General features: G+C 45.7%; 1 protein-coding gene across 1 annotated transcript in view; it reads left to right on the top strand.

The window, feature by feature from the left end:
* The window catches only part of LRP4 (LDL receptor related protein 4), a 48,245-nt gene extending 33,878 nt beyond the window's left edge, over window positions 1-14,367 (top strand). Inside the window, exons 35-38 of the mRNA XM_036765130.1 lie at window positions 1,119-1,186; window positions 3,663-3,750; window positions 4,971-5,112; window positions 11,646-14,367. Coding sequence (XP_036621025.1) covers window positions 1,119-1,186; window positions 3,663-3,750; window positions 4,971-5,112; window positions 11,646-11,990 — 643 coding nt within the window. The 3' untranslated portion in view covers window positions 11,991-14,367. The remainder of the gene's footprint in view (window positions 1-1,118; window positions 1,187-3,662; window positions 3,751-4,970; window positions 5,113-11,645) is intronic.
* The last annotated feature ends 397 nt before the right edge of the window (window positions 14,368-14,764 follow it).

Raw genomic sequence — 14,764 nt, 5'->3', positions numbered from 1 at the left:
GCATTTATCAGCTGTTACCATGTAGACAGTAATGCCTGTTCTACAGCCTCATGATTTCGGCAGAAAGACTGTATCCAGGCGTGGGGTTAAAGGAATCTCTCTTTGGTGCTGCACACCCACCCCCACCTCACATATACACATACATACTCAGTTATGCTTGCTCTAGAACTTTATCAACTTAATAAAATAATTACTGTATTATATAATCTATCTATACACACACCTATAAATATATACATATGTGTGTGTAAAGTATAAACGCAACATAGAATGAAAGTTAAAGGAGTAAAACATAATCTGGGCATAATCCATTGCTTTTATCAACTTCATATCAATTCCCATTCACTGCTTAATCTAATTCTAGTTATTGCCAGGCTGAAATTTACTCCCAAAACACTTCTTAGAATCAAAATTACATCAGGGCATATATATGATTCCTGGTTCTGGCATTTCACAGTGCCTTAGGGAAGTTTAGAATAAACATTTCCCTATCTCATGGGTGATTTTTCACCAATTTTTCAGAAGAAACCTTTAACTGCTCACTTATAACTTAACAGAGAAGCAATATCAAATTGCCTTTTGAACTCTCCTTCATGCTTCAAAAGCAATAGGAGGTGGGGAAATCATGTTTCAGGAGGATATTGAGTAAACTTAAAAGCCTATCATGGCCTTTTTTCCACTGAGGTCTTTACTTGGCAAGTGGATGAATTATTTGTCTGTGGGCTCTTCCCCTTTCTTCTCATTACATTTCAATATTCATGTGTGGTTCTATTAACCTCTGCTAGCTTCTACCTTACTTCCAAGCTGGCTTCTAATTTTTAAGGAAACTATACTTTAAAATAAAAAAAACCAACCTATCTTTAAAAACACACCTAAGTACACTTGTACGATTCTCAAACATTGAGTCACATGTAGCCACTTCTGCAAAGCCCTGACCATGGTCCTGACCCCTCCAGGTTGGTTTGTTTTATCTCACCTTATTTGGAATCTCTCCTGTCAGCTTTCTGAAGTCGTTTCTTGGCAGCTCAAGACACTGCCTTGCCCCTGCCATGGAAGAAGGGAGAAATCTGTACCATGCTGGGGATAGCCTTCATCCTCTGTTTTCTTGTGCCCCACAGCTGCTCAGAGAAAGATGGTCGCCAGGGCCTCTGTGCACATTCCAATGAGGCTGTACCTGCTGCTCCAGGTGAGTACCAAGGAACTGGGAATCGAGGGTGCTGGAAATCAAAGTTCTGAGTGTTATCTTTCTTTACTTTCTTGGGGAAAATCTTTGGGGGCTGAATAGCCCATTCCTTAGCATAGTCCATGATCACAGTGAGCATACCATAGTTAGATATTCTTTCTCAGCTCTCAGACACTAAACTTTTTTCCTTTCATTTTCAAAAAAAATGTAAAATGTTATTAATATTTTTAAATCTTACAATCATTTCCCAACATGCTTTCCTTTCCTCCTCTTCCCCTCCCCACTGAATCCTCTCTTTTAACAAAGAAAAAGTTAGGAAAAATACAACCAACAGTGATGGCAGCCAAGTGGCATATTGAATAGAGTTCCAGATTGAGAGTTAGAAAGACCTGCATTCAAATCCTGTGTCCAACATTTGTGAGCTGTTTGACGCCGGGGGCAAAGCATTTCACCTTTCAACCTCAGTTTCCTTATCTGTAAAACATAAGAAAGATAATAGTACCCATCTCAAAAAACTGTTATAAAGGTCAAATGATATGATATGTAAAGTGTTTTACAAACCTGAAAGTGCTTTATAAATGCTAGCTGTCATGATGAGTTTGAGAAATTCAGAGGAAAACTTGTCTGGACTGATGCAGAGTAACATAATTAGAATCAAAAAATCAAGATTTTCCATGATTGCAAGAAAGCCAGTGAAAGAACGCCAAAAAGAGACTGCATAAATACGGCCTCAGACTCTCAATGTTTGTGTGACCCTGGGCAAATCGCTTTGCTCTGCCTGCCTCAGTTTCCTAATCTGTAAAATGGGCGTGATAACAGCACCAACCTCAGGCTTGTCGTGAGGCTCAAATGAGATAATATTTATGAAGTGCTTAGCACGGTGCCTGGCACATAGTAAAAGTTATATGAATATTAGTTATTTATTTATTATTATTATTCACTGTAATGACCAATCCTGGCCCTAGAGAAGAGCTGAGGACGTTGAACTCCTTCCTTCCCTCCCTCCCTCCCTCCTTGCCTTAGAGAGGTGGGGGGGAATATGAGTACAGAAGAGTACATGCATTGTCAAACGTGGTTACTGCGGGGTTGTTTTCACATAGTTTTTCTTTGTCACAAAGGGAAAGCTCATTGGGTAGGTAGGCATCAGAGGTGCAATGTTTAGAACTGGCTACTTTGTAAAAACAAAAGGCATCAAGGAAACGTTAATTTAAATAAATAAAGCCACCTGTTCTGAAAGGATATGTGGCATTCCACATCTATAGCCTCTTCTGCATCTACCAAGATGTGGGAAGTCTGTTCTGTCATCTCTTTTCTCTGTGGGCAAAATTGGTTATTGTAATCAGTCTAAGTTCAGAAATGTTTTAATGTTTTTGCTTTACTTAGTTGTAATCATTATATACATACTATTGGTTCCACTCTCTTCCTTTTGCATCAGTTCATATAAGTCTTCCCATGTTCTTCTGAATTCCGCAGCTACCCTTCTTTGAAGGGGAAAGGTGGGGGAAGGGAGCTAAGGAAATGTTATGGACCTGAAAGAAGGGTCTTTCCTCACCTTGGGGTGGGATACAGGGAGGACACTTACCAGCTGGTTCCCAGAGATCCCCAAACCCTTTGTTTGAGATAAAGCAATGTACCGCACAGGATCAGTAGGGTCCATCACTAACTCTGACTCCCTTAGACAGAGGATTGTGGTGGTCTTTGCCTAGGGCTTCTGTCAGGGCAGGGTGGCCCAGTGATGATGTTCTTAACCTTTTGGGTTTCATGAATCCCTTTGCAGTCTGGTAAAACCCATGGACCTCTTCTCAGAACAGTGTTTTGAAATAATTAAAGGCTTGTGCAAAGACCTCAATTGAGGACCTCTTAAGGCAGCGCATTCTAATTTATGGTAGCTCTAATGACTATAATGGCTTTTTCTATATTAAACCTAAAAATAAATGAATGATTAGGCAAAGAGACAAATAAATAATTGGAGAAAATGCTGAATTTCAATTAGAAGTTAGTGAAAATAAAGATGTATTTTTTTTCTTATTCAAGTTTTCAGATCCCTCTCCCAAAACTAGTCACAGACTGTGTGGGGGTGAGCATAAGCCCAGGTTAAGTTAAGAACCCATGGCCTAGGTGGACTTAGGGTCAGGAAGGCCTGAGTTTACATCCTGCTTCTGGTGACCATGGGCAATTCCCTTTTCTGAGCCTCAGTCCTAAGATCGTAGGTCTGGAGGTGGAAAGGACCTTAGAGGTCATGAAGTCTAATCCCTGCATTTTACAGATGAAGAAACTGAGGCCCAGAGAGGTTAAATGATTTACCAAGCTCACATGGGTGATAGGGTTAGAACCCAGGTGTTCCTCCTCCCAAGCCAGCTTCCTTTCTGCTGTACCTGGTGGTACCTGGAGAATAGTCTAACAGGATTGTCCTGAGGCTTCTCCTTTAAAGAGCCACGTCCGTCGGTCTCAGTGACTGTCCCGCCATGTTCTCCCCTAGGGGAAGGGCTCCACGTCAGCTATGTGATCGGTGGCCTCCTCAGTGTCCTGCTCATCCTGCTGCTCATCGCTGCTCTCATGCTGTACAGGTAAAACCCAGGGCTCCAATCCCCCACAGCTTGCTTAGCTGTCATCCTTCTCGGCGACTCGGTTCCATCTTCTTTCATGTCCCCCTGTCTTTGGCCTCTGGCCGGACTCATCCCACGTCTGCCCATGCATGCGCCCTTGCTCAGGGCAGCAGCAGAAGCCATGGAGATACCAAATGGGTTTCCTTTCCTACAGATGTAGTCCTTTAGCTCAACCTCAGCTGATGTGGATGAGAGGCAGAAGTCCTGTGTTCAAGTCCAGACACTGACCCTCAGGATCATAAATGTAGAGCCGGGAGGGTCCTTAGAGGTTACCTAGTCCAACCTCCCCCTTTTATCATGGAAGAAACTAGTCACTTAACCTCTCAGCTTGTGTCCACTGTTCTGTAAAACAAGGATAATAACAGAGTCTAACTCGCACAGTTGTGAGGGTCAAAAGAGATCATCTCTGTTATCTGAAGCAGCTAGGTGGTTCAGTGGATAAAGCCCTGGGTCCAGCATCAGGAAGACTTGGGTTTGAATCCTGCCTCAGACACTTACCCTGGGGGGAGCCATTTCATATGTTTGCCTCAGTTTCCTCATCTGTAATATGGGGATGATAATAATAGCCCCTCGCTCCCAGGATTGTTGAGGGGATCAAATGAGCTAATATCTGTAGAGCCCTCTCTATACCTTCAATTGTTACATAAATGCTAGCTGTTGTATTATAAAAGATGGAAACCTCGAGTCACTATATATAAATGTTAGGTTGCGTTATTATTGTCACTGTGATCCCAAGCAAGTCCTTTTGCCTGTTGGCCTCATTTTCTTCACTTGTAAAATGAGGTAGTGGGACTTGGTTGCCTCTGAGGCCCCTTCCAGCCATAAATTTAGAATCCTAAGTTAGAAACAAGTCACCCATCCACAAAGAGCATCTCCACTGCTGGAATGGCAGGTCTAGACAAACGATGTTCTCGTGATCCCTCCCACCCTAGTCAAGGTGCAGGCCTCTTGGGTTGAAGTTCACTGTGTTCCTCCTCCTGAAAACTCTACCCAGAAACATCCCCCTTCCTCCTCGGAGCTAACCAAGCTCCCACTTGGCTGTGAATGTGGACACTCTAGTTTGTTGGGTCCTGCCTACACACAAGCAGAGCCAGTATTTCTGAGCTAGAGGCTCTCTCTGTGACCACCCTCGAAATCAGACCTGAACCTTTTCCCTCCTTCTTCTCCCCGTCTTCCTTTAGACACAAAAAATTCAAATTTACCGATCCTGGCCTGGGGAACCTGACCTACAGCAATCCTTCCTATCGGACCTCCACCCAGGAAGTAAAGATCGAAACCGTCCCGAAACCAGCCATGTATAATCAGCTCTGCTATAGGAAGGAGGTGAGAATTCATGTCAATTCAACAAACATTTAGTAATCGCCTTCTGTGTACCAAGTCTGGTGATACAAAGAGAAAAAAGAAAATAATTCTGTCCCTCAAGGAGCTTATATTCCAGGGGGGATTTATTATATAGGGGGAAAAGAATTTACTTTCCTATTCAAATTTGGGGCTAATTCAATTTAACTTGGCAAACATTTATCAAGCACTTACTATATGGAATTCCTTGGGCTGAATGCTATGGATATAAAAATGAAACAAGACATAATACCTACCTTCAAGGAGCTTCAAGTCTTGTAGAGAAGGCGTCAATAGACAATGACTCGGGTAGAGGTTATATGCTGAATGGATATACGGATATATGCTAAATGGATAGGAGTCCAAACAGGGAGACTGAAAAAGAACTGGGGAGTGGAGGAAAAAAGGGGAAATCAGGGAAGACTTCATTCATTCATTCAATGAATATTTATTAAGTGCCTACTATGTGCCAGGCACTATGGTAAGCACATTTTCAGTGATGTCTGACTCTTTGTGACCCCTTTTGGGGTTTTCTTGGCAGAGATACTGGAGTGGTTTGCCATTTTCTTCTCCAGCTTATTTTACAGATGAAAAAAATGAGGCAAACAGGGTTAAGTGACTTATCCAGGGTCACACAGCTAGTAAATGTCTGAAGTTAGACTCTGAAGCACCTAGGAGAGGGGTGGGCTAAAGCAATGGTTACTTGTGTTGAATAGATAGGAAGGGTCCCATCTTTGGCTTTGGAGGTTATAGAGAGTAAAGGTCCTTACCTTAAATCTGTTATTTACTGAAATCTGAAAGTCCTCTGCTATCAGCCTCTGGAATCAGCTGACATGACGTTGGAGAGCAGGCTCTGTACTGATATTCTTCAGAGACCTAAGCTTTGTGGTACAGCTAGAGAGAGAGATGAGTGTGTGTCCTTTCCTGGCTATCCCTTGAAATGGGTGGGATAGGTTCTCTACTGGAAGCTAGGTGGCGCCATGGTGCATAGAGTTCAGAGCTGACCTCAGACACTTACCAGCTGTGTGACCCTGGGCAAGTCACTTCACTCTGTTTGCCTCAGTTTCCTTATCTGTAAAAAGAGCTGGAGAAGGAAATGGCAAACCACTCCAGTATCCATGCCAAGAAAACCCCAAATGGGGTCACAAAGAGTTTGGACACGACTAAAATAACAAAAGGTTCTCTACAGGAGAAAAGATGCCTTCGTCAAACCTTTAAAAGAAGAGGCAGCCCAGCACAATGGGAAAGATGCTAAATTTAGAGTCTGAGGTCCTGGGTTCGAAATCACTTATGCTCCTCAGTAAAATGAGGGCATAGGGCTAGATCCCTAAGGTCTCTACCAGTTCACCTATGATCTTAGGAGGGTGAGCTTTTTCTTCCACTATTTCCTTCAGCCTTTCAATTATTTCAAGGGGATGGGTTCTGTGGAAATGCAGTCAGCATGACCTATTGGAACTTTCTGTTTTGTCTCCTGTTCTTTTGATCAAAGATCCTTGAGTTTTTTTCCGGATACTAGAAAATTTCTATTCTTGCTGGAGGAAAACACTATGGAATTATAATCAGTTCTTAGTAGGTTGGGTGAAAAAAATTTTTCTCTACACATAAGGGCACAGAGGAGACTCTTCTAGTTAGGAAGATCTGAATTCAAATCCTGCATCAAATACTTGCTTGGGCAAATCACTTAATTTAGCTTAGCTTCTGTTTCCTCATCTGTAAAATTGGGATGATATTGAGAGCACCCACCTCCTAGGACTGTTGTGAGGATCAATTAAGTTAACGTGTGTAAGGCACTTTGCACACCTTGGAGTACTGCATAAATTCCACCTATTGTTATTTTCGGGTTTTAAAAAAAAACCCATGGCTCCATGATGGAAAGTCCCCTCACTGTGAGTTCTATCTATTCCTCTGGACTTTGGTGATTTCTAGGCTCAGGATCTGACTTTGTTAAACAGTTTAATATCCATACAGCCTGCCTGTCCTGCTGCAGGAGAATGTCTCTTTCGAACCCTGGTCAGGGTTCTTTTGGCCTGCCTAGAAGGGGCTATGCCAGGGCCTCAGGCCTCCGGGGCCCTCCCAAAGCAGAAATGACATTTACATCACACTCTCCTGCTCTCCTTATACAGGAATGAATTCACACAGAGCCCACTAAGAATCACCCTGGAGCCTGGAGGGAATCCCTCGATTATCCTGGCAGCAGCCAGGTGGCCAGTGGTTGGTTTTGGTTGTCCCAGGATTGACATTTGAGTGTGGGCTCTGCCACTTAGTGCCTGTGCCATCTCACCTCAAGTAGTCTTGGGTTTCTCATCTGTAAAGTGGAGGTGATAATAGCAGCCGCCTCCCAGTGCTGTGGTGAGAATCCAATTAAATCCTATGTGTAAAGCACTCTGCAGAACTTTACGCCCTGCAGAATTGCGGGGTACTATTATGATCGTCTCATTTGAGCATCACGATAACCCTGTCAAATAGGGACTACATTTATTATTATATTCATTTTACAGATGAGGAAACTGAGGCTTCATTGACACGCCCAGGGTCCCAGAATTAGTAAGTGTGAGAGGCAGGATTTGAACTCAGATCTTCCAGATGCCAAGTCGAACATCCTTTCCACTATCCCACAGTGCCCCACAAATGCCTCCACCATGTTTTAATATTTATTGATACCCTTTGTTTTTATATCACACTTATTTCCTGTTCTATTCCTTTGTTTACCCCTCTTCCTCTCTTATAAACGATAATAGCTAAAATTTTTGCGATGCTTTAAGGTTTGGAAAGAACTTTGCATATTATCTCATGTGATGCTTACAACTCTTCGAGGTAAGAGCTATTATCTCCCCCGTTTCACAGATAGGGAAACTGAGACAAACTTTTTTTAATTTTTAAATAAATCCGCCAGGGTCAAAATGTCTGAGATAGGATTTTGAACTCAGGTCTTCTCAGTTCCCAAGTCAATCACTCTATACACTGCCACCACCTAGGGGCCGCTAAATACAAAGAAAGACTGGGAGGGGAGCTAGTTCAGTAAAACTGTTGTCTTTTGTTCACTCTCAAAGAGGACTCTGACATCAGGGAGGCGATATCATGACATACAAGTGAATTGGATTTAAATGAGGGAGGGCTGTGCAAAGTCACCAGCCTCACTTTCTCCTCTGGAGCCATCTGGATCCGGTGGGAAGATATAGATCAGGACGACTGGGGGTGGCCCTCTCAGTAAAACTAACCAACGCTGTGTACGCAGTGTTACACGCTTCTCGTCCCCCACCTCCACAAGGGAAAGAGCAGGAAACAGCCTTATCTGTGAGATCCCTAGAGATGGGACTCCAAGCGCTTCGGAAGCTCACGAAATTCACAGGTCCAAGATGAAAACCTTGTGACCCTTTTCTCCCTCCCCCACCCCACTTTCTGCTTTTCTTCCTCGGCAGCTCTCTCACCCCTCTGAGAGCCTTTCACCCTTTCTCTTCTGATTTCCTCCCACCTCTTCATGTCAGGTAGTTGCTGTGTGGGTGTGGGTATGCATATGTGTGCGCATGTACATGTGTGTATATATACATGCGTGTGCACGCATGTAGGTGTGCCTCTAAGGACTAGAGGATGTTCCTTGGAATCCCTGACATCTGGTCCCTGGCTTCTTCCTAACTTGCTCAGTGTGGTTCTGTGATGAAGGCCCCCAGTGCCTTGAGCCTGGTCCTTGCACTAATTTTGGCTTGTTCCCTCTGTGCTCTGTGTGTGTGTGTGGGGGGGGGATGGGGAGGGGGAAGTGTCACACCAAGGTGCTTGCTCTTGAAATAGAGCCGCTGCCTCTCTGTGTTTGGAAGGGCAGTCAGGAGGGCAGAGCCCAGGCCTGGGCCCACTTTCTTTGGAGAGCAGTCGCCGTGTTCCTCACTAGTGGCTGCAAATTCTTTTCTGTCCCAATGGAACCAGGAGTGAGGCTTCTCTTGGAGGAATCAGGAAAAACAGAAGGAGCCGATAGGACCTTTAGGTCTAAGCCTCGATCAGTTTCCGGATGCTTGGAGGGAACCCTGGGCTTTCAGGATCAGGACCAAATGCCAGAAAAAGATGAGGAAGACGGACCAGGGAGGTTAGGGCCAATTTAGTCACAATTCAAGCTCAGACTGTGGGTCACAGCAATAGTACTTCAGTGGATTGATGGTCTCATCAGGAAGTATTCCCTTCCCTGGCTCAGATCGCAGCCCTTCCATGACTTTCCAGCTTTTGCACCATTCACCCAGGTATCATGTACATGCCTCCTCTGGGTCAGCAGTCGCTAATTGGAGAGGTGTGATGTGAGGCTGAAATGAGGGAACAGACAGAAAGTGCTTTACAAATTTTTAAAGCACTGTATAAATATTAGCTTTTATTATTCTTTGTTATAAGGGGGAGGGAAAAAAGAAAAATATATATATAATGTGTATATCTATATATTCACATGCACATACACATACACACACATACACACATACATATATACTGCCTAGATAGGAGTATGTAGATAAATGTGAACTTGGATAGGAAAAAGATTATATCTTTATTCTGACATCATTGGTTTCCTTTGTAATCCTGTGGATTTTATTTTATGCATTTAAAAATGTTAGTCTGATAATATGAAAATATGTTTAATAGGAATGTATATGTAGAGCCTATATCAGATTACAGGCCATCTTGGGGAGGGAGGGGGGAGGGAAGGGGAAAAAATTTAAAACTTGTGGAAGTAAGTGTTGAAAACAAAAAATAAATAAATTAACTTAAAAAAAATTAGTCTGAGCAGGGCCAAGCATAAGCTTCACCAGATTGCCAGAGAACTCAAGAGCACAAAAAAGGTGAAGAAAGCCTGCTCTGACTCTCTGTCTGCTTCATGGGCGATCCCCAGGGCGACCCCTGGGCTGCTGCCCCACCCCCACCCCCCCCACCCCTCCCCCCCCCCCCCCCCCCGGGCATCATCCTTCATTCTTGAATTCTAGCTCTGTAGTTTACCGCTCCTGTGACCTGGGCTGGCCACTTAGACTCTGTGGGCCTCAGTTTCTTTGTCTGTAAAATGAAGACACTGGCCCAGATGGCCTCTGAGGTCCTTCCATTTCTGTTCTTAGGATGCTTTAGCTTTTCTTTGCAGCTCCTGCATTTCTGGAGTGATTGTAATAACAGTTTATATTTGTACTGTGCCTTGTGATTTACAAAGTATTGTCCTCACAGCAGCCCTGTGAGGGAAGGAGAAAGGTAGATAGTCAATCAGCCAGTAAATATTGGCTAGAGATACAAACAAACCAACAAAAAGAGGCAAAAGGCAGTCCCTGCCCTGAGGAAACTTCCAATCTAATGGGGAAGACAACAGGCAAACCAAGATGTACCAACTACATACAGGAAAAACAGGGAGTGATGAAGAGAGGGCGGGCACTAGAATTCAGAAGGGCTGGGGAAGGCTTCCTGGTGAAGAGGGCATGTTTGATTGAAGACACTGAGGTGAAGGAGACTTGGCAAATGGCAGAACCTAGACTTGAACCCTTGGGACCTGGCTCTGAGTCCAGTGTCCTTCTCGCTGCTCCAGGCAGCTAGATCCTCGAGGCAGCCAGCTGCCCACAGGCCAGTCTCCAGGCCGCTCTGAACCTCCATGGATAGATGATTCCCTTGCTTCAATAGAAAGAAGAAAAAGTATTATTAATAAAGAAACATCATCTACTGTGCTTTGAAATCTTATTGTTAGCATATCACCTGTTAGCCAACCTGTTTGAATCACTTATTTTCTGCAATACTCTTGCATGTTATCATAAAGTTATAAAATCTCAGAGCTTGACAGGATCTTCCAACATAGAAAGCACAGTAGAACATAGAATGGGGGATGTGAGAGCTAGAAGGAACTTTAGAACAGATAATGTCAGAGCTGGGAGGGATCTGAGAACATGGAATGTCAGAGCTGGGAGGGCCCTTGGAACAGAGAATGTCAGAGCTGGGAGGGCCCTTGGAACAGAGAATGTCAGAGCTGGGAGGGCCCTTGGAACAGAGAATGTCAGAACTTGTAGGGATCTAAGAACGTGGAATGTCAGAGCTAGGAGGGAACTTAGAATGTAGAGTGTTCAAACTCTAAGTGACTTTAGAGCTCACTTAGACCAACCCCTTTGCTCTATAGATGAGGAAGAAGCAGTCTTATATATAATGGAAAGTGTTGGATTCATAGTCAGTAGACAAGGGTGGGAGTCTCAGCTCCACCCTCCACCACCTGTATAACTGGCCAAATCTCATCATTCCTTTAGAAGACAGACCTCTAAGGACTGGTTCAGGAAGTGAGCCTAAAGGTCATGCTCTCTGGCCCAGGTCCCCCGGGGGATTGGGGCCTTCATCAGGCCTAGAAGCTGGGGAGGCAGCAGCATGAGCTGTCCCCTGTGATCTTTGGGCATTTGGATGAATTTCCCCACGTGTGATGAACTGGGGCTAACTCTCTCCTCTTAGCTAATTTCTTCTGGTGTTCTTTCACCCTCAGCAAGACCCTGGCCAGAGACATGACTTTGTTTCTCTCCCCTCTTCTGCCCTAGGCTGGGCCCGATCACAACTACACCAAGGAGAAGATCAAGATAGTGGAGGGGATCTGCCTCCTGTCTGGTGGCAGTGACGACGCTGAGTGGGATGACCTAAAGCAGTTACGAGGCTCCAGGGGGGGGCTCCTCCTCCGGGACCATGTGTGCATGAAGACAGACACGGTATCCATCCAAGCCAGCTCTGGTTCTTTGGATGACACAGAAACAGAACAGCTCCTCCAGGAAGAGCAGTCAGAGTGCAGCAGCGTCCACACTGCCGCCGCCACCCCAGAGAGGCGTGGCTCGCTGCCAGACACGGGCTGGAAACATGAACGCAAGCTCTCTACCGAGAGCCAGGTCTAAGTGCCCGCATCCCCCTCCTTCCCCTCTGGTCCTTCTCCCTCAAAAAAAAAAACTACCAGCCCTAGCGCTCATTTAAACAACAGGCCCCATCCCCTCCGGCCCTTCCCACCCAGATCCCACCCCATCCCCATCCCCAGACGCCCCACCATTGCCCATGCCTGCCTCTGCATGAGAAACTACGCCTCAACAAGACCACTCAGATCCACACGTGGTCGCCAAGCCTGCCTGCTCCTTCCTGGTCCTGAGAGCACAGCAGCATTCTGAAGTTGGGCCTGGTTTTGACTCATTCTTCAGGGCAGATATCCAGCTCACTCCCTTCCCTTAACACCTTGAGCTCCTCAGCAGAGGCCCCAGGCTCATCTATTTGTGTCACTAGAGCGATTTCTTAGTGGGGACTTACTTGCCCAGCCAGTAGTTGGAGTAAGGAGGGAGGAATGGGTGGAGGGGCAGACTAAGGGAAAAAGTGACAGCCCAGCAATGAGTGAGGGCTGAGAAGAGAGGAGATTTGGCCCAGCCGGTATGGGTGTCCTCCCCTGATTCTGCCAGCAAACCTCCCATCTCCGTGGGACCCCCAGTCTTTTGGAAACAGCGAAAGGTTTTTGAAAGGTGGGCTGGCTTGGGTGTCCATTGCTGGCAATGGATGGTATTATTAGGTCCCAATAAGTCACTGATTAGGTCCCTAGAAGTCAGTAGCAATACCTGCTATTTCAATTCTGATGCTGTCACTGGTTCCACCATGAGTGGCCTCCCCCTTCAGTGGAGATCTTTTAACAAAGGCCCAGATGACCACATCCTGCAGATAGGGAAGGACAGTTGTTCAGTAGAGGTTGAATCAGAGGGCTTCTTAGGACCCTTCCATCTCTGAGATGCAAAGATTCCAAGTCTCCAACAACCTTTCCTTTCTACCAGGATTCTGGTTTTGGCCCCGTCTGTCTTCATGGGCCTGTGGGTGCCTGTTGTGAATTTCTTGCTTAGTAAAGTCTTCCTGGTTCTCGAAAGGAAGTGGGCCTTGGGGCAGTCTGTCAGGTCCCTGGAACAACTTGGGGGCTCGGACCCTGCAGTATCCATTGAGAAGCACCAGCTGGACCAAAGGCAGGTGTCCGTTCTGTATTTTAAAAGCTTCTCCAAGTATCCTCTGGCACTCTCCAAATGAACGTTTCAGGGAGCGACCAGAAGTCTCCAGGAATGGTCAGGTGGATTGACTAGGGTAGAGATTTGGGCTGTACAGAGCCTGAAGGAAAGTGCTGAGGAAGCTGAATCTCTGAAGTTCTCTCAAAACACCATGATGTAAGCCTAGCTGATGGGATAGGGAAAGACCTTATTCCATCACAGCTTTTTCTGTTGGGAGTGAATTAGCTTAGCTGCTAGCCTACAATGCCATTCTCCAGCACCCACTCTCCCAGGAGGCATTAAGCCTCACGCTAGTGCCAGAGCAGAGGAAAGGGGAGAGACACTGGCCCCCACCTGGCACCACTGCCCAACCCCTTTCACTTCTGTTTCTTCTTCCAGCCCTAGTCACATGGTATTGTGGTCTTCCAGGAGCTTTCTGGAAAGAGGGCTATTGGGAAGGGTGAGTTTCTTTAGCATCTCCTGTTTGAAATAAAGGGCTGGGCTGTGGAGATGGTTACACTCACCACCCCTCTGGCTCTGGGATCTGCCCCCAGTCTCATATCTTCTGACCCTAGGAGACTAATCAGTTGGGGAACAGAGAAGGCAACCTTGAAACAGTGGCAGGCTGTAGCCTGGCTCTGCTCAGTTGGGATTAAGCATGCAAAAGATGGCTCAGTATTAGGAAGGAAAGGACCGGAAACCAGTAGGTGAGGTTCTAGCCAACCATAGCTAAGTGCTTCCTGGTGTCTTCTGCCCAGAATGTTATTTAGGACCTGAGTGTGGAAGCAGCTGGATAGAAGGAGGGAAGGGATGCCCCTGGTCTCTGTCCTAGAGCAGAGGGGACATTCCCAGTGGTCCTGCCCCCCAGCCATGGAAGGGAGACCCTTATCTTTGAGGAGAAGTATTGTAGAGCAGCTGGCAATTTCCCAGCTTGAATAGTTCTTGTGGCCCAGACCTTGTCTGACTCTGGCTCTTCCTGTAACTCACTATTGAGAAAACAGGTACCCAGCTAGGCAAGTGAAGGAAGAGGAGCAGGACAGAACCCTTTCCTGGCTAATTCTAACATGGCCCTGGGTAGATACTTATTCCCTCAGTGCTACCTCCCCTGGCCTGTTTCAAGACTAGGCCCAGCAGGCTGCATGGCCAGGACTGGAGGTCCTCTGAGTGTGTGAAGTGAGGCAGGCTAGGGGGCCAGGAAAGGGCTGGGGAGCTCAGCGATCTCACCCTTAGGAGCAAAAGAACAAGGCTTCTAGCTCTGAGAGGGAGGAAGCTTTTCATTGTTTGGGGGGGAGGGGAAGGGGAATGGGGAAACAGCTCCCCTGGGCAAGAGAAAGATCTCCTTGCACTTGGTCTGTGCAGAATGTAGAGAGGACATATTTGATGAATTATCTATTTGAGCACTGATTTACTATGTAAAAAGCAAAAAATCTTTTTGTCCTAAGCTAATGGAAGCAATTCTCCTGCGCTCATGTGTAATGGTTTTAACGTTACTCACTGGAGAGATTGGACTTTCTGGAGTTATTTAACCACTATGTTCAGTATTTTAGGAATTTATGATAATTTAATATAAATTTAGCTTTTCTTAATCACCTTGCCTGCCTTGGAGTCATGACTGATGCTCTGAATAGCCCTCTCCCCCATTCCTCCCCTCCCCACCCCCACAC

Source organism: Trichosurus vulpecula, chromosome 6 (assembly GCF_011100635.1).
Source record: "Trichosurus vulpecula isolate mTriVul1 chromosome 6, mTriVul1.pri, whole genome shotgun sequence".
Classification (NCBI taxonomy): domain Eukaryota; kingdom Metazoa; phylum Chordata; class Mammalia; order Diprotodontia; family Phalangeridae; genus Trichosurus; species Trichosurus vulpecula.
The sequence above is the reverse complement of the archived record's forward strand: the minus strand, read 5'-3'. Positions and strand labels throughout refer to the sequence as shown.